The sequence below is a fragment of the Herpailurus yagouaroundi genome, unplaced genomic scaffold (assembly GCF_014898765.1).
Source record: "Herpailurus yagouaroundi ecotype Mexico unplaced genomic scaffold, PumYag 29, whole genome shotgun sequence".
In the NCBI taxonomy this organism is placed as follows: domain Eukaryota; kingdom Metazoa; phylum Chordata; class Mammalia; order Carnivora; family Felidae; genus Herpailurus; species Herpailurus yagouaroundi.
This window is the reverse complement of record NW_024412377.1, coordinates 107,656,415-107,678,814: the sequence shown is the minus strand read 5'-3', so window position 1 is coordinate 107,678,814 and position 22,400 is coordinate 107,656,415. Positions and strand designations below refer to the sequence as shown.

The window sequence follows — 22,400 nt, the reverse complement described above, 5'->3', positions numbered from 1 at the left end:
TAGTTAGATTTCCTTAAGTGTGAAAATGTGCACAATTCACTGGGGTTGACTGAATATCAACTGTACTTTCTTCTTACAAATCAATAACTTCAATTTTATATATAACCATATATATTCCTTGTGACCTTCCATTTCTAATATTAGATACTAAAAATCTGTCATCACTGAACGGGTGGAACAAATATGGTGTATTTAAACATTTATGGATTATTTTATCATTAATCACTTAATTGATGACCTGTAAGTAAAATACAGAGTGTGACACAAACACACTTTCCCTGGAAAGATTCAAAATCAATGAGAAGGCTTAAAATTTCCAAAGTTACATCATACTTTCTATTTGTATGTTCTGTTTCCATCATGAGACTCAAAATTCTTCAATCTTTAAGCCAAAATTATGGAATTTCTATACGTAAACATTTTCACTCATTTCATCTGTAGTGCAGTACCCTACAGTATAAAAAGAATAAATTTACATTTACCTACAAAAGCAAGGGTATTGCTACAGGGAGTAACAACAGTGACAGAGAGGCTTTAGTATTCTGTGTAGAATGTGCTTTGGAGGGAAGAGAAAAGGGGAGGGAGGAGCATATGGACCACTTTGTAAAAGTCTTCCATTTTCCAACATGGTTTCCCCAGATTACGGAATTACATTTGTTTCCTAAAACACAATGTGTCTTAGAAATTCTGTGATTTTCTGCACATTGATATCCTTCTTGGTCTCATTCATTAAAACACCTTCAACAGTTACCCAGCGCTCTTAAGGTAAAAACCTAGAATTCTTAACACAGCCTATAAGGTGCAAACAGATTTGGCTCCTATTTTCTTTGCCTATCTCATTTATGAGGGCTTGCTTTGAGAGCTTCAGCAACACTAGTCTTCTGTCAGCTCTTCAAATACACAAAGTAGTCACAAAGTTCCTCTCCCCACTAACTCTTCAGCAGATAATTCTTTTTTTTTTTTTTTTAATTTTTTTTCAACGTTTATTTATTTTTGGGACAGAGAGAGACAGAGCATGAACGGGGGAGGGGCAGAGAGAGAGGGAGACACAGAATCGGAAACAGGCTCCAGGTTCTGAGCCATCAGCCCAGAGCCCGACGCGGGGCTCGAACTCACGGACCGCGAGATCGTGACCTGGCTGAAGTCGGACGCTTAACCGACTGCGCCACCCAGGCGCCCCTTCAGCAGATAATTCTTAATTCTTCTCATTCATCTATCCAACAAATATTTTTTGAGTTCCTATTATAAAGCAGGCATTGCTCCACTCACAATATAAAAAGCCATGAACAAGGTAGGTGGAATTCTTACTCTTGTGGAACTTAATGTTCTATTATAATTATCAACTCATTCTTCCAACAAATATTTGTTGAGCACCTACCATGTGTCAGGCTCTGTTCTAAGTGCTGGTTAAAGAACAGGGAATGAAATAGATTAAAATCCCTATCTCCAGGTAAAATCTATTCTAGGGGTTAAAGCAGGCAATAAAGATGAATTAGCAAAAGTAATAAATCTTGAGGAAAATAGAGGAAAATGACAGGGAGTGTGTGTGTGTGTGTGTGCGCGCACACATGCACATGTGTATGTGATATGCATATGTGCACCTGCAGTATTAGAGGAAGTAGTTAGGGAAAGCCTTACCTAGAAGATCACAATTAAATAGTTAATGAGTAATCAAATAAGCAGGATGATTATGGCTTGAAATAAATGCTATGAAGGAAATAAAAAGTATAATGTGAAAGAGAAAAACTGGGAGAAGACTTTTTCTATAGGTAGACTGGACAGAAGGCCTGTCTGAAGAGAAAATGTATTTGAGCTGAGACTGAAGGATGTTAATGTGTCAAAATGTGACCCTTGGAATATCTTCATATGCTCCCCAAATACAGATGGCTTAGATTCTCCTACAGCACTTTGACCAGCATATCAACTGTACAGGAATGATATCATGGATGACATAGATATTCATAGAAGAAAGGGAAATGTTTATTGAATGTCTGCCATGTGCCAGATAAATAAAAAAAAAAAAACACTTTGCATGCTTGTCATACATTTTGCCATCTGAAGTTTACAAGAACAAATTGGCTGCTGGTCACTGGAAACAGTATCTGAGTAAAATCTAACAATAATCAATTTGAGGTCATAGGTAATAGTGAATGGTGAGAAGAATTTTATTTAAAATATTCTGTTGCAGGGGCGCCTGGGTGGTGCAGTCGGTTAAGCGTCCGACTTCAGCCAGGTCACGATCTCGCAGTCCGGGAGTTCGAGCCCCGCGTCGGGCTCTGGGCTGATGGCTCAGAGCCTGGAGCCTGGAGCCTGTTTCCGATTCTGTGTCTCCCTCTCTCTCTGCCCCTCCCCCGTTCACGCTCTGTCTCTCTCTGTCCCAAAAATAAATAAACGTTGAAAAAAAAAAAATAAAAAAAAAAAAAATTCTGTTGCATTGTGAAACCATGTATTAGATCATGTGTTTCCATTTTATGGTTCAGAATACACGGTCCATTGATAAAAACATTGTTCAGTTCTACACCAGTGTAAGTAATAATGTACAACACATTATTACGCATTTATGTGCTAAATTGTAAGTCTATATGTACAGTGACAAACTTCATAGATAATAAAAAAATTTCCATAAATTAAACAAAGCTATGGTATCTATAAAATTTATCTGGTGTTGGGGCACTGGGTGGTTCACTCAGTTAAGTACCCGACTCTTGGTTTCGGCTCAGGTCGTGGGTTGGAGCCCCATGTTGGGGTTGGTGCTGGCAGCGTGAATCCTGTTTGGAATTTTCTGTCTCCTTCCCTCTCTCTGTCTCTCCCTCTCCATCTCTCAAAAAAAAAAAAAAAAAAAAAAAAACACACTAAAAAAAAGAAAAAACAATTCTCTGGTATTATCCTGGTCCTTAAAACTACCTGTTCATGAGCAATTACTCCTCTCTCTCTCTCTCTCTCTCTCTCTCTTTCTAAAACCACTTTATTAATGTATGACTGACACACAAAGAAGCTCTACACAGTTAATGTATACAATTTGATGAATTTGAAGATAAGTATACATCCATGAAACCATCACCACAAACTATGCTCTAAATATACCCATCACCTCCAAAAGCTTCCTCATTTTGTGTGTGCCCTAAGAACATAAGTTCTTTTTTTTTTTTTTAATTTTTCTTTTAACATTTATTTATTTTTGAGACAGAGAGAGACAGAGCGTGAACGGGGGAGGGGCAGAGAGAGGGAGACACAGAATCTGAAACAGGCTCCAGGCTCTGAGCTGTCAGCACAGAGCCTGAAGCAGGGCTTGAACTCACGGACCGTTAGATCATGACCTGAGCCGAAGTCGGCCGCTTAACCGGCTGAGCCACCAAGGCGCCCCCATAAGTTCTTTAAAAAAATTTTTTTTTAACATTTATTCGTTTTTGAGATTCAGAGACAGAGACAGAGACCGAACAGGAGAGGGACAGAGAGAGAGGCAGACAAAGAATCTGAAGCAAGCTCCAGGCTCCAAGCTGTCAGCAAAGAGCCCGATGCAGGGCTCAAACCCATGAACTGTGAGATCGTGACCTGAGCTGAAATCTAGTCAGATGCTTACCCAACTGGCCACCCAGACGCCCCAGAACTTAAGTTCTTAACATAAGTTCTACCCTCTTAGCAAATTTTAAGTACGCAATTCAGTATTGTTTACTATAGGTACTATGCAGTACAGTAGACCTGTAGGACTTATTCATTTTACATAACTGAACTTTGTATCCCTCCACAAGTACCATACCAGATATTCTTTATGTGAGGAACACATATCAGATATTCTTTACCCATTTCTTTGTCAGTAGACATTTAGGTTGCTTCCCTGTCTCAGCTACTGTGAATAATGTTGCAATGAATATGAGCGTACACATATTTCTTCAAGATGCTGCTTTTAATTCTTTTGGATATACACTCAGAAGTGGGACCACTGGATCATATAGTAGTTCTATTTTCTATCTTTTGAGAAACTTCCACACTATTTTCCATAGTGGCTGTACCAGTTTACATTCCCACCACAAGTGCACAAGGGATCTCTTTTCTTCACATTCTTGTCAACACTTATTTTATTATGTATTTGCTTTTATTTACTTATTTTTATTATAACCATCTTTACAGGTGTAAAGTAATACCTCATCATGGTTATGATTTGCATTTCCCTGATGATTAGTGATGATCAGCACCTTTTAACATACCTACAGGTCATTTGTACGTTTTCTTTTAAGAAATGTCTATTCAGTTCTTCAACCATTTTTTAATTGCGTTACTGGTTTTTGTTCTTTTTTTGTTTTTTTTTTTTCTTTTGGTATTGCTATTATAAATTGTGGACATTAATCATTTATCAGATATATGATTTGCAAATATCTTCTTCCTTTCCATAAGCTGTATTTGCATTTTGTTGACTGTCTTCTTTGCTGTGTAGAAGCTTTTTGGTTTGATGTAGCCCCAATTGTCTATTTTTGCTTTTGTTGCCTATGCTTTTGGTGTCACATCTCAGAAACCATTGCCAAAATCAAGAAGTTTTTCCCTTATGTTTGTTTTCAGGAGCTGTATAGTTTTGGGTGTCTTATTTAAGTCTCTAATCAATTTTGAGTTAATTTTTGTGTATGGTATAAGGATCAGATTCATTCTTCTACCTGTGGCTGTCCAATTTTCCAATACCGTTTACAGAAGAGACTATAACCATTGTGTACTGTTGGCACTCTAGTCAAAGAGTCATTGATCATATAGGCTGTACATGGCTTTATTTCTGGTCTCTCTTCTCTTTCATTGGTCTGTTTGTATTTACACTAGTACCATACTACTTTGATTACTGTAGCTGTGTAATATATTTTGAAATCAGGAAGTATAATGCCACCAGCTTTGGTCTTCTTGTTCAAATTTACTTTGGCCGCTCAGGGTCTTTTAATGGTTCCCTGTGAATTTTAGGGTTGTTTTTCTATTTCTGTTAAAAAGTATCATGTGATTACTGCAATCACCAACTGATAGTTACCACTAAATTATGTAGTGGATATTGTTGAACTACACAGAGCCATTAAGTATATATGCAAAAAATATTTAGGATATGATTTGTAGTAACAAAATAAAGATATGCAGAGTTATGTCTGAGACTAAGTCTTGAATTAATCTGTGCTTTTTAGAAAGCAGTCAAAAGATCATCTACATCCTCTACAATACATAGGCGCATTAGTGAGCTCCTTCCAAAGTTTAAACTTGTTATTATTAATGTAAAATGTTTTTGTTAATCTACTTTTAATAATTCTTTTCTACTAGGAAAAAAGGAGACAAATGGAAAGTGGAAGACAAATGAGACAATAGATTCTACAGAGCTTTACAGGCAGCAATTTTCCTCCAAACAGGCAAAAAAAGAAAAAAACACATTTTTTGGACACACTGATACTGTTTTATTTGTGATGAATTTTCATCCAGAACACAACACAGTCACCCTCAGAAACTTACTAATACAGCTAGCAGATTTTTTTTAGGTGTTCTAGTAGCATCTTGTTTTATATATGCTGCTCATCTGTACTTGTCTCTTGCCTTGAAGAGGTCCTAACTTTTTACATAAAGTAAAAGAAAATAAAACTCATATCCATACCTACAGATTCAAATACCTGAGAATTTATAAACCCGAAAATATGTTTAGGGGCAGATTTCCAGATCACCCCTCTCCCGAAAAAGACTGGGATAAAATGGAGAGTTTTGTTTTGTCTTGTTTTGTTTTGTTTTAAGAAGATATTTAGAAAGAGACACCATTTGATGAAAACTGATAAACAGTGTCTTCTGAAATAAAATATATTTGCTATCTTTATTAACATATTTACTACATCTAACAGAAAATGGAACTTTCTTTTTCTTTCTTGCTTTTTCTCTTTCTCTTTCTTTCCTTTTCTTTCCTTCTTTTCCTCCCTCCCTCCCTCCCTTTCTTCTGTCCTTCCTTCCTTCCTTCCTTCCTTCCTTCCTTCCTTTCAAGAGCATGCACCTGAGCAGAGGAAGGGCAGAGAGAGAGGGAGAGACAGATTCTCAAGCAGGCTTTGCCCTGTCAGCATGGGGCTGGATGCTGGGACTAAACACGAATTGTGAAATCATGACCTGAGCTGAAATCAAGAGTTGGATGCTTAACTGACTGAGGCACCCAGGCACCCCTAGATCTTTTAAAATTTTTGTTTTAACCTTAGGGTAGGTAAATCAAATTCTGTATTTTAGTTTCACCATCTACAAAATATTAATAAACAATTACAATTTTTATCAAAGTAGTCTGAAGTATCCCAGAAAAAGACAGTATGTAAAAGCACAAACCACATAACATTTATAAATTACTAAATTATACAACTGTTTTACTCTGTATACACTATACTGTTTTGTTCTTTGTATTTATAGCCATTACAATCTCCTCACTACTTCTACTGGAAGTGATAAATACCTAGAAAACATAAAAAGATGATCTACAAGGATAATGGTACAAGATGCTGTCCTGAAGTAGAATAAAAAATAAAAATTTTCATGTAAACTCTCAATTATAACATGTATATTAATGAACCTGCTCACAATGAATTTCAGTAACATTTTTTGTAATTGCAGATATAATCACAAGTAACCCTTGCAATGGTCACATAATAACCGAAGCAGAAATGATGGAAAGCTGATCACTGCTGCAGTCATGTGTTACTCTGTAGTTGCTTAAAATCTTCCCTGGCATCATTAGAGACCTGCTAGTTGAAAGAGGGATCACTTCCTGATGTCCAACACCAAGGTATCCCCTCACTAAAAGTCTGTAGTAGTATTCTTCTAAGCCCCCAGTACTTTGTCTAGTGTTCATCTCAGGATGCTATAACCCCCTGACAGCTAAATCAGGGCTGGTTTGTTTTCCCTTCAGCTACCATCTGAAGTATGTCTTGTTTACCTGACTGGACTCCTACTTTCAAAGCCGCTACTGTTTTCTAAAAAAAGTATTTAGAATCATTTAAAACCTTAGGAATTCACCAGATAAAACACAATGTGTGTTTGGGTGCTACCAATGGTGCGAACCCAATTTTTCGGGCACAAGCTTAAGAAGTGAGAATGATTGTACAGAATCTATTATGACTCAAGAAACTTTCTTGGCAGTATATAGCACATTATAAAAAGGTAGCATAAGCATTTTCATATAGTACATGAGTCTAAGAAAACCATTTTGCTGCAAATCAAAGTGAAAAGATTAATGACAAAATATGTGAAATTGTATAGGATTGTAAGATGCTAATGTCTTTCCCCAAGTTTTCCTAATGTTATTTTATATCTATTACAAAAGCTTTTAGGAGCACCTGGTTGGCTCAGTCAGTTAAGAGTCTGACTCTTAATTTCAGCTCAAGTCATGATCTCACATTTCATGGAGTTGAGTCCCGCATTGAGCTCTGCACCGACAGAGCGCAGCCAGCTTGGGATTCTCTCTCTGTCTCTGCCCCTCCCCTGTTTGTGGGCTCTCTCTCTCTCTCAAAATAAATATTTGAAAAACGCTTTTATAAACATAACACATAAATATAATCTAAAGCTAAATATGGGGAACATAAACTTAAAACATACAATTTTAGAATTACTATTTATCTCACTTCAAATCAACTAGTCTGAGATATTTGTAATAGATAGATAGGATAATCAGATGAAAATTTTAATTAATTATTAAAGAAAGAAAAGATGCATCCATAGATTCTGCAAAACTGATAATATAAATTATCTAATATGAAAATACATAGGTGCAGTTAAAGCCCAATTTCCAATAAAAAATTAAAATGTAGATTAACTATTTCACGTGCTAATAAAGATATGAGATACCAAAGATAAGAAAAGAAAATCTGTAACCTCATTAAACCATGAATTTCAACCTACTACTACAAGTAAATAAGAAGTCGGTGACTGAAATTTGACCAACTTTTTCTATATGAAAAAGCAACCCAAGAAAAAAAAGGAGCTAAAATCATACAGAAACAATAAAAGAAGACTCTTTACGGAAAGACAAGAAAGACCAAAGTTTCATTCAAGGCTTTAGATATTTAGATAGTTGCACAAAATCTTCAAATCTAGTGCATAAAATGTGCTGCCAAAGCCTACCGTGAATAATATGTTTGTCACCCAAGGGATATTTTGAAAATTACTTTCCTTTGTACTGTACCCAAGAGGATTAATTGGCACAGTACAATGTGTATATTGTTTAGTCTTTACTACCTTAAAACTTAATTCGTTTTCGGTTATTTTTTTTTTAAGTGATTTTAAACACTATTTACATAAAAACAGAAACCAACCCTTTAAACTTATGTTTTAAACTTGAATTCTTCTTATAAACAACTTGTCATTTAAAAACCTTATTTTTTCATTCAGTATGTTTACACTGGTACGTATATGAACATGTCTCTATACTAGTCACTGATCTCCTTCTCTATAAAATTGTTTTATTGTTTACATATATAATATTATTTATTTGATTTTAACTTATACTTTCTAATACTGAGTCATTTCAAGTTGCTTCATCCACTGCCCACATTTTTAGGCAGACATGAAGAGTCAGTTATGAAACCTGCATTTTTTTCCACAGTAATTTTCCTTGTTTTTCTATTTGGGTTAATGTCATCTTGTCCCCACTCAGTTGTTGTGTTACAATGTGGGCAGTGAATGAAGCAACTTGAAATGACTCAGTACTAAAAAGTATAAATTAAAATAAAGGCTCTTAGCCAATATGAAAATTCCCTTAAACACAATTATTAGAGTACCAGAAAAGGCCAGGAGGGAGAAATTTTCGAAACCATAACAATTTCAAAAGACAAACTAAAGTTGGCATTATAAACTCAGGACTTTAAAAGAAATACGTTAGAAATTATTAAAATTCTACCTGCATCCCTCACAAGACATCTGAAACTTATTTAAGATTACTCATTTAGAAATAGATATTAGATCAATGATATCAGAAAAAAAAGCAGTGAGTCAAAGGCCATATTTGCATTAAAGATGTTACCAAATGTATACTACACTCAATAAAATTCCAACTTAATATTTGTGTCATGAAAGAACACATATAAGTGACTAAACATAAGGATTAAGACTTCTTACCCCATATTTACATTGGCGTGATGTTGCTCCATATTGGAAACGGCATTGCTCATCAGCATCATACACCTGACCTGGGGCCACAGCTGGATAAAGAAAGTCACGCTTGGGAGGCTCATTATCAAGGCAAGTACCACGGCCTGAACTGTTCAACATAAAGGATCAAAGGAAATTAGGTACACTATGGACTATTTCCATCACAATTATGAAACCATGTGTTGAACTCTTTGCTTTAATAACTTGATGCGTGAAAAGCAATACATTCTACCAATAGTCACATGGCAAAATAGAATACATTTACTGAAATGTGAATAAGAGTTCCAATAGTTTTTTCCAGCACCAAGACACAATAAAAGCATCTCAGACAACAATCTGAAAATGTCATGTTGGCCTTCAAACACTGATTTAAACTAATTTCTAAAGGAATCAAAACAGAATTTCATATTGCTCTAAGCTTCTTGTTTGTTTTCCATGAAAATGTAACCACATCTGGTAGTAGAATTAAAAACATAAAATGTGGAAAATTAAAAAACAAAACAAAACAAAACAAAACCATGGTTGTAATTCTTAAAGACCTAATCTATATACTCCTAACTTGGGCACAACAATAGATACTGTAGTAAGACATGTCCAAAGGTTCTTGAAATATTTCAATAATAAATGGGCAGAATGACAGAGGAGGCCAAAATCCAAAGTTCTCTCAAGTATATTAGAAGTGTTTAGTCTCTCAAAAATTTCATATTTCATCTAGGGTCATCAGAGTTGGAAAGGAGAATGTTCTCCTCTCTCTGCAATTTCTGCTTTTCAAAGTATGCTTGCACTCAAACATAATATTTTAATTCAGTGGAACAAATAATATAAAGATCGCCAAAAACCAGACAGAATACCTTACTTTAAAGAGCTTTATACTTTGCTAAATATAATTGTTCATTTTTTTAAGTCAGTGTGCATAAAATAGGACAGATGCTTTTTTACTTTCATTTCACATGTGAGTAACTTAGAATTTTTAAAGAATTCCTATGCCAACATTTAAAAATTTTTTCCAACATTCCTGTCAATTGTGCCAGCACTTGTGTTTTTTTTTCCAAATCTTTTCCATCCACTTTGCCAAAGGAAAATAATTTCACAAGTAGAAGTTCCTCAACTATTATTTAGGACAGTACAAATTTTCATTTATAGATAAGTAACAAAGAGCCATGCATAATAATGAGCTTCATATTCGCTTACTATTTTGTCATATTTCTTAAAATGTAAAGGTTAATTTGCTATATAAAAAATGTGTATTTGTGCAGCAGGAAATTAATACCTTTTAAAAGCTGAACCATGTTATTCATTAGTGATAGATTCAAAAACCCAAGGGGCAGAACACTGTCCTCTTTATACCCTTTCCTTTCACTTATGCCCCACTTGGTTAATTTTTAATGAAGAAAAATATTTAGATGGAATATTAAACGTGGTACTAATACAGATGGGTTTTATTATTGGCTATTATAATCAGTTCACTTGTCACTGTTCAAGGTACTTAATAGAAAACTTTTTTTCACCTGCTTATCCAGTTTTCATGACAGAATGCTTTTTACTTCCTGTTTATTTTACTTTTGGAAATTGACATGCAGATCATTAAGGAAAACTATTTCTAGATGAATTTTTAAAATAGCAGGCTTTTTAATTTTGTTATGCAAAATATCTTTAATCTACATAGATATGCAAATTTTAGACAAATGCAATTCTATCAGTAAATTCAAAATTTTATGTGAAGATTAATGATAAAAGAGGTCAAATGTAAAAACTCTACTGAATGAAGATGGACTATTTTGATAAAACATAATATTCATGAAATAAAGAATTAGTACTTTAATTCCGTAATATTTCTTCTAAAATATCAGTTTCATCTCCATCTACAACAAAGTTACAAGTCTTTATGAAAAGATTGAAATATGTAAAAAAAAAATCAAGTGCTACTATAAATCAATGGGAAAATTTTAAGTACTGAAGTACTTAAGTACAGAGTCCCATAGGTAAAAATATTTGCTGATAGAATAACAAAGAAAGTATAAGATATATTCACCTAAGTAGCATTAACTCAAAAGTCTATTAAAAATTGTTATACATAATTACTTGTAGGTATGGAAAGTTAACCTAAAAACCTAGAGGAAGTAGGACCTCCTAGGAGGTTACAAATAGGAGTACTTCCTATTTGTAGTACTTCCTATTTCTAGTACTTCCTAGAGGAAGTATGGACCTCCCCAAAAGAGTTTAAGAATAGATATCCTGGGAAAAAAATTATTTTCTGAAAGTCAACAGAAATTTGGCTTAACCTAGAAGGAAGCAAAAATTCTTTCATTTAATTTCTTGTTCCCAGGTATTAATGGTCTTCTAATCATGGTTCATGTTGTTCAAAAAATACCAAATCACACAATCAATGGAAGGGCCCCCAGACTATACAGAAGGCATGCATTGTGGTGACCTGTGGACAAAGTCTTCTACTCAAAAGTGGATTTTTATTTCCATTCTTTAGAAGTATGTATAGCTTTGTATTAATATGGTCTAATTAAATGTATAGACAAATCTTATTCTTTGCAGAAGAATAAAATACCATATGAAATAAAATATTAAAAAATCATATAGATCTTTTTGAAGTGGACATATATTTAAGAATACAGCAGCAACAAAGTCCTTTTGAAATGGGTTTGTCTATAGAACTGTAAAAGTCACTAAGATCTTACCTATTATTGGCTCTGGGAAAGCAAGGGTAGGAGTATCTCCAAGATTGATCTAAATTTTTTCTATGTTTTGGGTAGAAAATGTACTACTTATTTTCCTACTAACCATATCTGATATATACAGTAAAACCTGGATTAAAGTATTCGGGGGGGGATAGTTTTCATATTTTAATTCTTAACTGGGCATGAAGTGATAAAAATATTTTTTGCATAATGTTACTAAAATGTGTCTGCTACTTTCCTGCTACTTTCAAGTAAGTTAAGATCACAATTATTTTAATTAACCCTTAGAAAATAATAATTCTGGATATTTCCATGCATCTGAGTCATCAATTGCCATTATGAAATATCACGGATGTAAGTATAACAGGTAGAGGATATGGGTCTGAGAGATGTATATTTAACCCTAGAAGTGTCCCCCCCTTAGGAAATTCCCAAACACTTAACCCTAAACACATCCCTCGTATTCTCCACAAAAAGTAACTAATATTCTGACTTTTAAAATCATTATTTCCATGCTTGTCTTAGTAATTATACATCTCCCAATTATTAATCTGCCTATTTTTGGACTATATAAAAGGAGTCATACTATAGGTTTTCTTTTGTTACTATTCTTTTGTTCAACATTATGAATGTGAAATATACCCATGTTGATGTGTATACCAGTAGCTTGTTCATTAATACTGTTCTTTAATATTCCACTTAAGATTATGTAACAATTATCCATTCTTCTATTAACAAACATTTGCATTATTCCTAATTTCTGAAAATTGCAAATTCTGCTGATAAAGAACATCTTTGTACAGTTCTCCTGGTACAAATGTTTTTCCTTTCTCAAAAATATTAGATGAGTTATCTTCTTATATTTTGTAATTATCTCCATTTAATAAAATGGAAATTATGAATATTGTATTAAATCTAGGGTTCTAGCTAACTGATATAACCCTATAATTCTTATGCTAAATCTAGTGTTATTTAGGCTACTTTTATCAAAATAAGAATGGCACTTTTAAGTATAGATGGTTTGTGCTTTGGTCATATGCAAATTATCCACTCAGAAAACATAAACTTCACTCATTAATAAATGAAATGAGAACTGTTACTTTCAATCTATGAGATACTATTACAACTTATTATTATTAAGCAGATATAACACTTGTCCTGAGCAAAACAATATACATAAAAAGTAGAACTATGATTATTTTCCTATCAGCATCTATTTCACTACAAAGCCTAATCTTAGTTAATATCTACAGCATTATAGATAATAATAAACTCTACTTTTGTTTATGCATCTAAGACAAAACAGAAGAAATATGTTTGAGAACATGCTTTTTCCCAGATTATGAAATTCTTAGTAGAAAAAATGCATGTTTGAGAACACGCTTTTTCCCAGATTATGAAATTCTTAGTAAATCAAAATATATTTACATTTCCAGAAATCCTAGCAGCATGATAGCAAAATCATATTTTATGTATTCTACTTCCAATTTAGAGAAGTCTTATTTACATAGTTCAAAAATTAGTCTTGAAATGGGAACATGAGCCAGAGTTGAATCTTCAGTTAATATTTACAGATCCCTATGTAAAATATGCACCCTTGGCTTTGTTTCCAGAACACATGAGCACATTCTCTTAATTGCAATTTTAGATTTATTTTTTACTTAAACAATTATACTATAAAGTACAGACCTTCAGCCACACAGTGGATCAATCTAAAAAATAAATCATTCTATATACCCTATACATATCTTAACAGTCTTGTAACAACAACAACAAAAAGTTAACATTTAATGTCAACTCCTATTTGTAACACAAAATTGTGCTCATACACCTAAATTAAATGAATCAATTGCATTATCTGTGGTAAGTCAAGTGTCTTATCTACTATGTTATTGTAAACTGCTTTATCAATATCCACAAAATTAATAATAACTACCTTCTAAAATAAGTTAGACCTTTCTCTCTTGCCCTCTATATGACTGTGACGCTTGAATATAACTGAATTTGAGGCTTCCAACATACAAACACTGTAATGATAATGATTTACTCAGTTATCCTCTTTTCTCGATATGTAACTGTGATTTATCAAAGATATTTAGGGGTTAGAGTGAAGTCCCCAAAATGTGCCTGATTAACATAAGGAAGAGAAACTTGTTTTTTTGTTTCTTGGGCTCCATATAAAAAGAGGGTCCAATCTATGAAATTGGTTTCCATTTAAAGATTATTGATACTGATCTTCAAAGGTAATTGCTACAAGACAATGTGAGTGTCTTAGTCATCCTGTTCATCTTATATCACTTTACTTGTAGATCCTTCTTTCTAGTTCACCTTCAACAATCATATTGCCTTTCTTTATTCAGCTTCCATCCTTTCTGTGAAAACGGCTAGTCTGTATTTAATTTGGAACTGTAGGAAATTTTGCTATGGATCTCTGACAGTTCAAACAATTTAACAGACTTTAATTTAAATAGAGCAATAGTTGATTCACAGAGGCTCTGGAATTTTTGAAAACTATATGAAATTACTCTGTACTACCGCTAAGTGGTGGAAAATGTATGAAAAACTGGCCTAAACTACTTCTGGCTGTCTTCCACTGCCTGGTAAATTAGCCCATAGTCATCAATGAGTGTGAGCCATGATACCAGGTTCATCTTTCTCTATTTTCTAAATAAATAAGTCAATAAGTCCCGCAGGCAGATAGGAAGGACACTACCTGCAAAGCCGTCGTCGAAAACATCAGAAGCTGGCATAACACGTCCATTTTAACGGAAATGGGTTCTTTATTATTTAATCAGGACGGCTTCTGGGCGATTCATGAACCACTTATTGAATCACCGAGTTTAAGAAATCTGAAAAAAAATATTGGGAGTTGGTAAACACCATCTCCTGATTGATCAATAGCACCTAGTGTTTCAGAAAGACACGAGAGAATTTACTTTACTGGCATTTAAAGGCCATGGAATTGTTTTCAGTTGAACATAGTGAATAGTGAATGTCTATAAATCATAGAAAGCTCATTGTTAAAATCCACCATCATCTTGGGCCTATACAGTCACTAAGTAAAGAAAGGTATGCATTTTGTTGGCTGGGCTGCAGTTCCTAAACAATTCATCTTTCAAGATTTCTTTTTCTTGAGAAGAGAAACTAAAATAAAATGTTATGAGTCTTTTTGAGCCAACTATAAAACATAAATGTAACCTCAATCCCTGATCAAAATATCACTGGATTTTTAAAAATATCACACATAGCTGTTAAAGCAATTAAGCCAACTGCATTAATAAAAAGGAACAAAGAAATTCAAGAAAGTTACTATTATGTCTTTATGCTCCAGTGAACTGACCTTTTTAAAGGGCCCTGTGTTTAAAAAACCTTTATTGCTTGGTCAGATTATAATCAGAGTTGTTTAGTTTATTATTAAAGAGGGAAAAAAAAGCCAACTTTCCCCAAGTCTCTACACATTGTCTTTAATATCTTTTACTGATGGCTTTAACTTTGTGAGCATTCCCATGAGGATGCACAACAGAAATATTTTCATAAAATACAGGATAAATAAGCCCTTTAGAACCCTGTCAACACTAATCATGCTTACATACAAAATGCAAAGAGGCAATAAGGCTTAAATAATGCTTTTTGGATTAATTCTTTTAATTAATTCAATGGAACACTTTCCTGTACCTAGTAATAATTTTACATCTCTCACCAAACCATTGGTGATTTCTTAACAGTATTTTATTAGTAATTTAGGGATTCCCTTTTGGGGATTGTTTTTTAACAGTCTTAATACAGTTTTGACTACGCAGGGTCTGGCAAGAGATCAAAACTCGTACTTATATTAGGTATACAGAGATGGTCCTAGCAAATAAACTGTGCAAAATACACAGGATAGGGGAGAAAGAAAATAGTACTTGAAAAAAAAAAAAAAAAAAAGAGGAGACAAGCCTTCAAAAATTCACAGGAATATTGAGCATGTTATACAATTTGTCCTTCTGGTGATAGACACTAAGATTCCATTATAAAAACATGAGCCAAGTCAAAGGAGAAATTCCAGATCTGGCTTGATTTCTGGGGAGAGCAGATCTTCAACAATGTTTAAAATTTAGGTAATATGATCTCATTAAAAACATCTTGGAAAATGATAATGCTACTGCTTTGTGTTAAAAACTGCCCAAAGATGTGCAACAAATTCTCTGTGGTCTATCTTTACAGCCTTCAATCCAGTTTTGGCACTAAGCAAGCAGTGTCATAATTACTTATTCCTAAAATTAAAAATATTTAGGTTATAGCATAATTATTCAGAGGAATTACATTCTGATATGAATTTCCAATGCCTTCTATTTCATTATTATATTAATTAATTCAAAAAGGCTCAGTTTAAACATTTACCTTTTGATCTCTTATTGTTGAAAGCACTGTGATAGGTAATTTAAAATCTCTTGTTTGGGGCTTAAAAATTTGTAACTTTAAGTTTTCAGAATGTGATTATAATGAATAATATTACCTTACATAGCTTTTCTGAATCTTTAAAGTTTTGCACCATAGTCATGTAAATGTGAACTTTGAACAAAGACAATTTTTAAAAAGAATTTCTGTTGTTCACAAGTGCTTTATCTATGAGTCACTTTTTCACAGAGTATTTAATCTCTCCCACTCAAGAAACAAATGGCACAAAACGGTTGAAGATAATGATAGAGCAATAATGCTTAAACCCTCAATATTATTTAAAATAATATTTACCACTTAATGAATGTCTATTGTACTTCATACACATTATGACATTGTATATAGCTATATATATAACAACCTGATGATGCATGTATTATTATGTAACTCATTTAACAAGTGAGGTCACTGAAGATTAGGAAAGGTTAAGTAACATGCTAATGGTTGCACAGTTAGAAAGTGAGACCTAAGTCTTACATGAGTTTCCAAAGTCCGGTCTGAAGTCCTACACAGGCGAGATGTGAAAGAATATCTGCTTTCATAAACACAGTTATACCTGAGCTAATTTACATATCTCACATTTAAGTAACCACAAACTTTGAATATACATTAAAAGATTAGGAAAGAAGTTCTCAAACTGTAGAAAAGATGAGTCACTTAATAAATTTCAAATTAAATTTTCATTTTCTCATTTTCATTTCTTGGGTGTTTGGTTTTTTGTTGTTGTTGTTTGTTACTATTAGATACTTTAGCATTCATTCCTAAAAAACTCAGTTTTTTCAACAACAAAATGAAATATATCATCACTGAATTAAAGTTTGGCCTACGCTCTATTAAACTGTGTAAATTTAAATTCTTTCTGACATTGTTTCCCATTGATTGAACATTTCTGACACTCACATCATCAACCCCGTTTATATCCTTGCTCCAGTTTCTCTAATCTACCAAGTTCTTTTTTGAGTATGAAGGAAAAAATTTGCCACAGCGATATATTAAAGTATTTTGGGAACAGCCTGAAATATCACCCTATAAAAGTTACTCATTATGCAGTTTTAAGCACTACATATTAGGCTTCTACCAAGGGCTTACTTCTGGAGCAATTCATCATCACTCTCTAGAGATTACTTACTCTAGAAAGCTGGTGATATAGTCTCGACTGCAGGCAGACCAGGAAAAAGGATTGGTATTCGCAGTAATGTGAGCTGCCATAAGTTTTGCTGCTTCATGACCTTTCGTCCCACAAGAATTTCCAATTCCATCATGGTTCATACCAAAACTGTGTTAGCAAGGAAAAAACATAAGAAACATGAAAGAAAGAAATAAAATAAATAAATAAACGAACCCCCAATGTATCCTTTATTTCCTTATTTGATCATTCATTAGCCTTACCAACATATACTTTCTATCAAGATCCTCTAAGGAAATACAAGATTAATACAAGATTAAAGTGAAGGAGACCACAGAATATTTCTATGATACAATTTATTTTTATATCTCTTTAATTGATCATATACTTTCAAATGGTAGCTCATATGATACAATTTTTCCCTGAATAGATAGGGGATGTATATTAATTCTCACTTTATAGGTATGAAAAACTGAAGTTTAGTAAAATTAAATGACCTATTAAAGATCATACAGTTAGTAAATGTTAGTAGAAACTGCCTTTTAACATCCTAGAGTTTATGTTTCCTCCCCATGCTGGATCTAAAAGGGAATTAGAAAAAAGATGGTTATAATCCATTGAGTTCTAGGTTAAAGGCCAAATCCAAAAATCTTTTTTTCTTAGTAATATAAAGGAGAATTAAATACATATGTAATTTATGTTTGTATATGTGTTTTCAAAACAGCTTTTGAAAAATCTTGATACATTTAAGGATTATGGCTAGAGAGATTTTCTTTACCTTGGTTTCCTTTCATTATTCAAAGCTTGTCTTTGTCATTCCCCTACCCTGGGTCCTATACCCATGTTTAGTGCTATCATCAATGTGATATAAAAACATATCTCAATGATAAATCATAAATTTTCCTATAAAGGATATGTCCACTGCATATGAATAAATTTTAGTCTTTTTTCACAGATGGTCAAAGGTTTATGTTGAATATTACTGAAAACATAAAGTTATGTGTCTATTGTGACATCCTAATAAATGTACCAGGATATGTATAAAAGGAAATAAGTAATTTGTGTGACAAGAGTATAAAACATATTGATGACAGCTGCTGGAGAAAAAATTTGAAAGGTAGCTGAGAATAGAGAATTACAATAAATGAAAGTAAATATTAATACTTTTGGCATGTAGAGATGCTGAAGGTTTGTGAGTAAGAGCAAGTGAATATTTCAGAGTAGGAGAATATGGAATTGATTTGTATTTTGGACAGGTCATTACAGTAACTCTATGGTCCAGACATTGGAGTGAGAAGACAATGGAAGCAGGGAAAACAGATGGAACAAAAAGCAGTGGGAAGAGAATGAGGCAGAGAACTGATGTAGGTCTGAACTAGGGCACTAAGATAGACAGGTGGGATTAGATGTGAGACATGTTTAAGAAGCTGAGTGGATTGGTCTTCACAAATACAACATAAAAGAGCTATAATAAAGACATAAAATATGTGGGGAAAGGAGAAGAACCTAGGAATTCATGCGGAGGAACTAACAAAAGCAAAGGAAGAGAAACATATGAGATTGTATATCCAGAGCCCTAAATTAAAACACCAAATAACCTTCCATGAACACCAGTATTTAGTCTTTTTATTTGACATCAACACATTGGAATCAATCTCTTTGAATGGTCTTCTAAGAAAATGATGACGGAGTTTACAGTTTATTGAATTAGATATTATTCTGTCAAAACAATCAGCTGCAGAGTTACATAATAAGCTACTTAATGTAAATTTTTAATTCAATAAACTTAAAATTTATACTTCTCTCAAAGATTGATGTTACCATGTGAACACTACTATGATTCTTTTATTTTTTTATTTTTTTAATTTTTTTTTCAACGTTTATTTATTTTTGGGACAGAGAGAGTCAGAGCATGAACGGGGGAGGGGCAGAGAGAGAGGGAGACACAGAATCGGAAACAGGCTCCAGGCTCTGAGCCATCAGCCCAGAGCCTGACGTGGGGCTCGAACTCCCGGACCGCGAGATCGTGACCTGGCTGAAGTCGGACGCCCAACCGACTGCGCCACCCAGGCGCCCCTACTATGATTCTTTTAAAAAGATGATAGCTTAAAAAAAATTATTTCCTTTTAGCAACAGACTTATATATATTCCTGAGACATGTTAAGATAGGTGTAGGCAGACACAGATGGCTGTAAGAAAATAATTTTTGAAATCTTCAATTTCCTTATGTATTCTTTTCTAAAAAAAAAAAAAAGTCAAGCTTCTCCTTTTAAGATCTTATTTCTCCCACCTTATAAAAGAAAAACTTATCCTTCACCTATCCATAATTTTACAATAGTTCATTGCCTTGGGGTATAAAAATGTGTCAAGAAAAGAGATAATCAGAATTATTTGGTGTTAGTGTTGAGAAAAAGAATGACTTTAATGAATGAATAACATATCACGTAGTTACTTATTTTCATCAACTTTACGAGAGGATATAATCAAATTAACAGTTGATGGGTTATTAAAAAATCTTTTTGATGCTAGATCACCAATGGTTATGTTCTGACAAATAATACAAAAGGAGTTCAAAGAAGTGAATGATATTTCTATAATAAATTCCTTTCACCTATTTATGTGAACAAATTTTGTCAGCATTCACCTCTGTAAAAAAAAAATCAGAGTCGAATTGATGTTGAAATTCTGCCTCATTCTAGCAATAGAGAGACAAATGCAGTAACTGAAAAACATATAAATAATTAAAGGAACATTTTTCTATAAAACTTTACTTTTAGATTTAATTATGTATTAAAATGTGTAATATGTATATGTGTTTCTGATCAATGATTGACTAATAATGATTGTAATGTAATAAATCTATAATCCAGAAAAAAAATTTCCTTCATTATCACAGGAAATTTTTAAAATGTAATTGCAATTTATACGCATTTTGTGATAAAGATATTTGATATAATTAAAACACATTTAAGTATGAAAATATATTTTAAGGTATATTAAGAAATATTAAAATATACATCAGGATAATATTCTGGTTGGGAAAGATGAAGCATATATATTGAGTTAAAGGAGTGAAAAAATGATGTAAATTTTGACTATGAAAAAGACCATGTTCACATTGTTTTCACTAAAAAAAATTTTTTATGTTTATTTTTTTAGAGAGACAGAGTGCAAGAGGGGGAAGGGCAGAAAGAGAGGGAGACACAGAATCTGAAGCAGGCTCCAGGCTCTGAGCTGTCAGCACAGAGCCTGACGTGGGGCTCCAACTCACAATCTGTGAGATCATGACCTGAGCCGAAGTCGGACTGAGCCACCCAGATGCCCCTGTTCATAGTTTTTAAATGCATAATGAAAGTTAGCAAAATGTAATGGCATTTAGATTCAATTGATACATTTCAAAGAGGTATATAACATTTTATTTTTTGCATGCTAGTATTTACAGTATTCCAGAAATTCTATCATTTTCTAATAAAGGTTGAGATTGTGCCATTTGTGACAACATGGATGGAACTAGAGAGTATTATGCTAAGTGAAGTAAGTCAGACTTGAGAAAGAGAAAACCAATTTGATTTCACTCAAGTGTGAAATCTAAAAAACAAAACAAAACAAAAGAACAGACCAAAAAAAAAGCAGAATCAGACCTATAAATACAGAGAACAAAATTATAGTTGTCAGATGGGAGGAGGCTAGGGATATGGGTAAAGGGGCATATGGGCAAAGGCTAGGGGTATGAGTGAAGAAAGAGTGGGAAATACAGGCTTCATGTTATGGAATGAATCAATCAGAGGAACGAAAGGCACAGCTTAGGGTTATACAGTCATATTATAATAGCATTGTATGGTATCTGAGGGTAGCTATGCTTGTGACAAGCACAGTATAACATACAAACTTGTTAAAATAATATGTTGTATACCTGAAACTAATGTAACATTGTATGCCAACCATACTCAAATAAAAATTTTTTTTAACGCTCATGAATTCAGGGGTACTTGGGTGGCTCTGTCAGTTGGGCATCTGACTCTTGGTTTCCACTCAGGTTATGATCTCACAGCTTGTGAGTTCAAGCCCTGCACTGGGCTCTGCAGAGACTGCTTGGACTACTCTCTCCCTCGATCTCTGCCACTCCCCTACTCACACACGCTCTCTCTCAAAATAAATAAACTTAAAAAAAAAAAACAGCTCATGAATTCTAGTACATGAAGGAGGAAACCTTACAAGTTCTATTTCTACTAACAATCTTTAGTTGTCAGATGCAGATAGTTGTCTTAAAGACTTAGGTTTAATTGTCTAAGAGAATGTCAAGTAAAATAGGGGTTTACAACTGCTGTTCATGACATCAACTTCAAAAGATCCCTCTAAGAGGCTGATTGTGCTAGAGTATAACGCACGAGCGTGCCTGCACACACACACACACACACACACACACACACACGTATGTAAAGATAGTTTCCCTCCTGAGGAAAGTCTATCTCAGTGAAGAGTTGGTAAAAGAAGTGAAACTCATTAGACATCAGAAAGAATAAACAAGAGTCCACTTTAAAACCACCATAATAGCAAAAATTAGAATGTTATCTAGAACAAAGCATATGGTCAGGGCGGCTGTTCTAGAGAGCAATTCAGCAGTACTTTGTCAAATTAAATAGGCAGATATATTATGACCCAACAATTCTAATCTTGGCTATATATCACAGGAATACTCCCAAAGGGAACATGTAGGAAGATGTTCATAACAGAATTATTTATGACAGCAAGTTGTTGAAGATAACCTAGGTGTCTGTCACTAGGGAATGGATAAGTAAACGTTGGCTGATGCATATTATGGGATACTGAGCAGAAATTGGAAGGAGCAAACAAGATAGATGTCTACACATAAATATGGGTGGATCTTAAAAACTGAAAAAATTAAGAAAAAGATTGATAGCATTATATCATATATATAAGCAAAAATTACATACACACTCTCAAATAACAACAAAAGGCCAAGGAATTGTTCCAAATTAAAGACTAAAGAAACATAACTA

The 22,400-nt window shown here is 33.5% G+C and overlaps 1 protein-coding gene across 1 annotated transcript in view; it reads right to left on the bottom strand.

The window, feature by feature from the left end:
* ADAMTS6 (ADAM metallopeptidase with thrombospondin type 1 motif 6) overlaps nucleotides 1–22,400 on the bottom strand; it is a 300,191-nt gene that overhangs the window by 118,638 nt on the left and 159,153 nt on the right. Inside the window, exons 9-10 of the mRNA XM_040452059.1 lie at nucleotides 17,383–17,529; nucleotides 9,091–9,232 (exon numbers count right to left, since the gene is read on the bottom strand). Coding sequence (XP_040307993.1) covers nucleotides 9,091–9,232; nucleotides 17,383–17,529 — 289 coding nt within the window. The remainder of the gene's footprint in view (nucleotides 1–9,090; nucleotides 9,233–17,382; nucleotides 17,530–22,400) is intronic.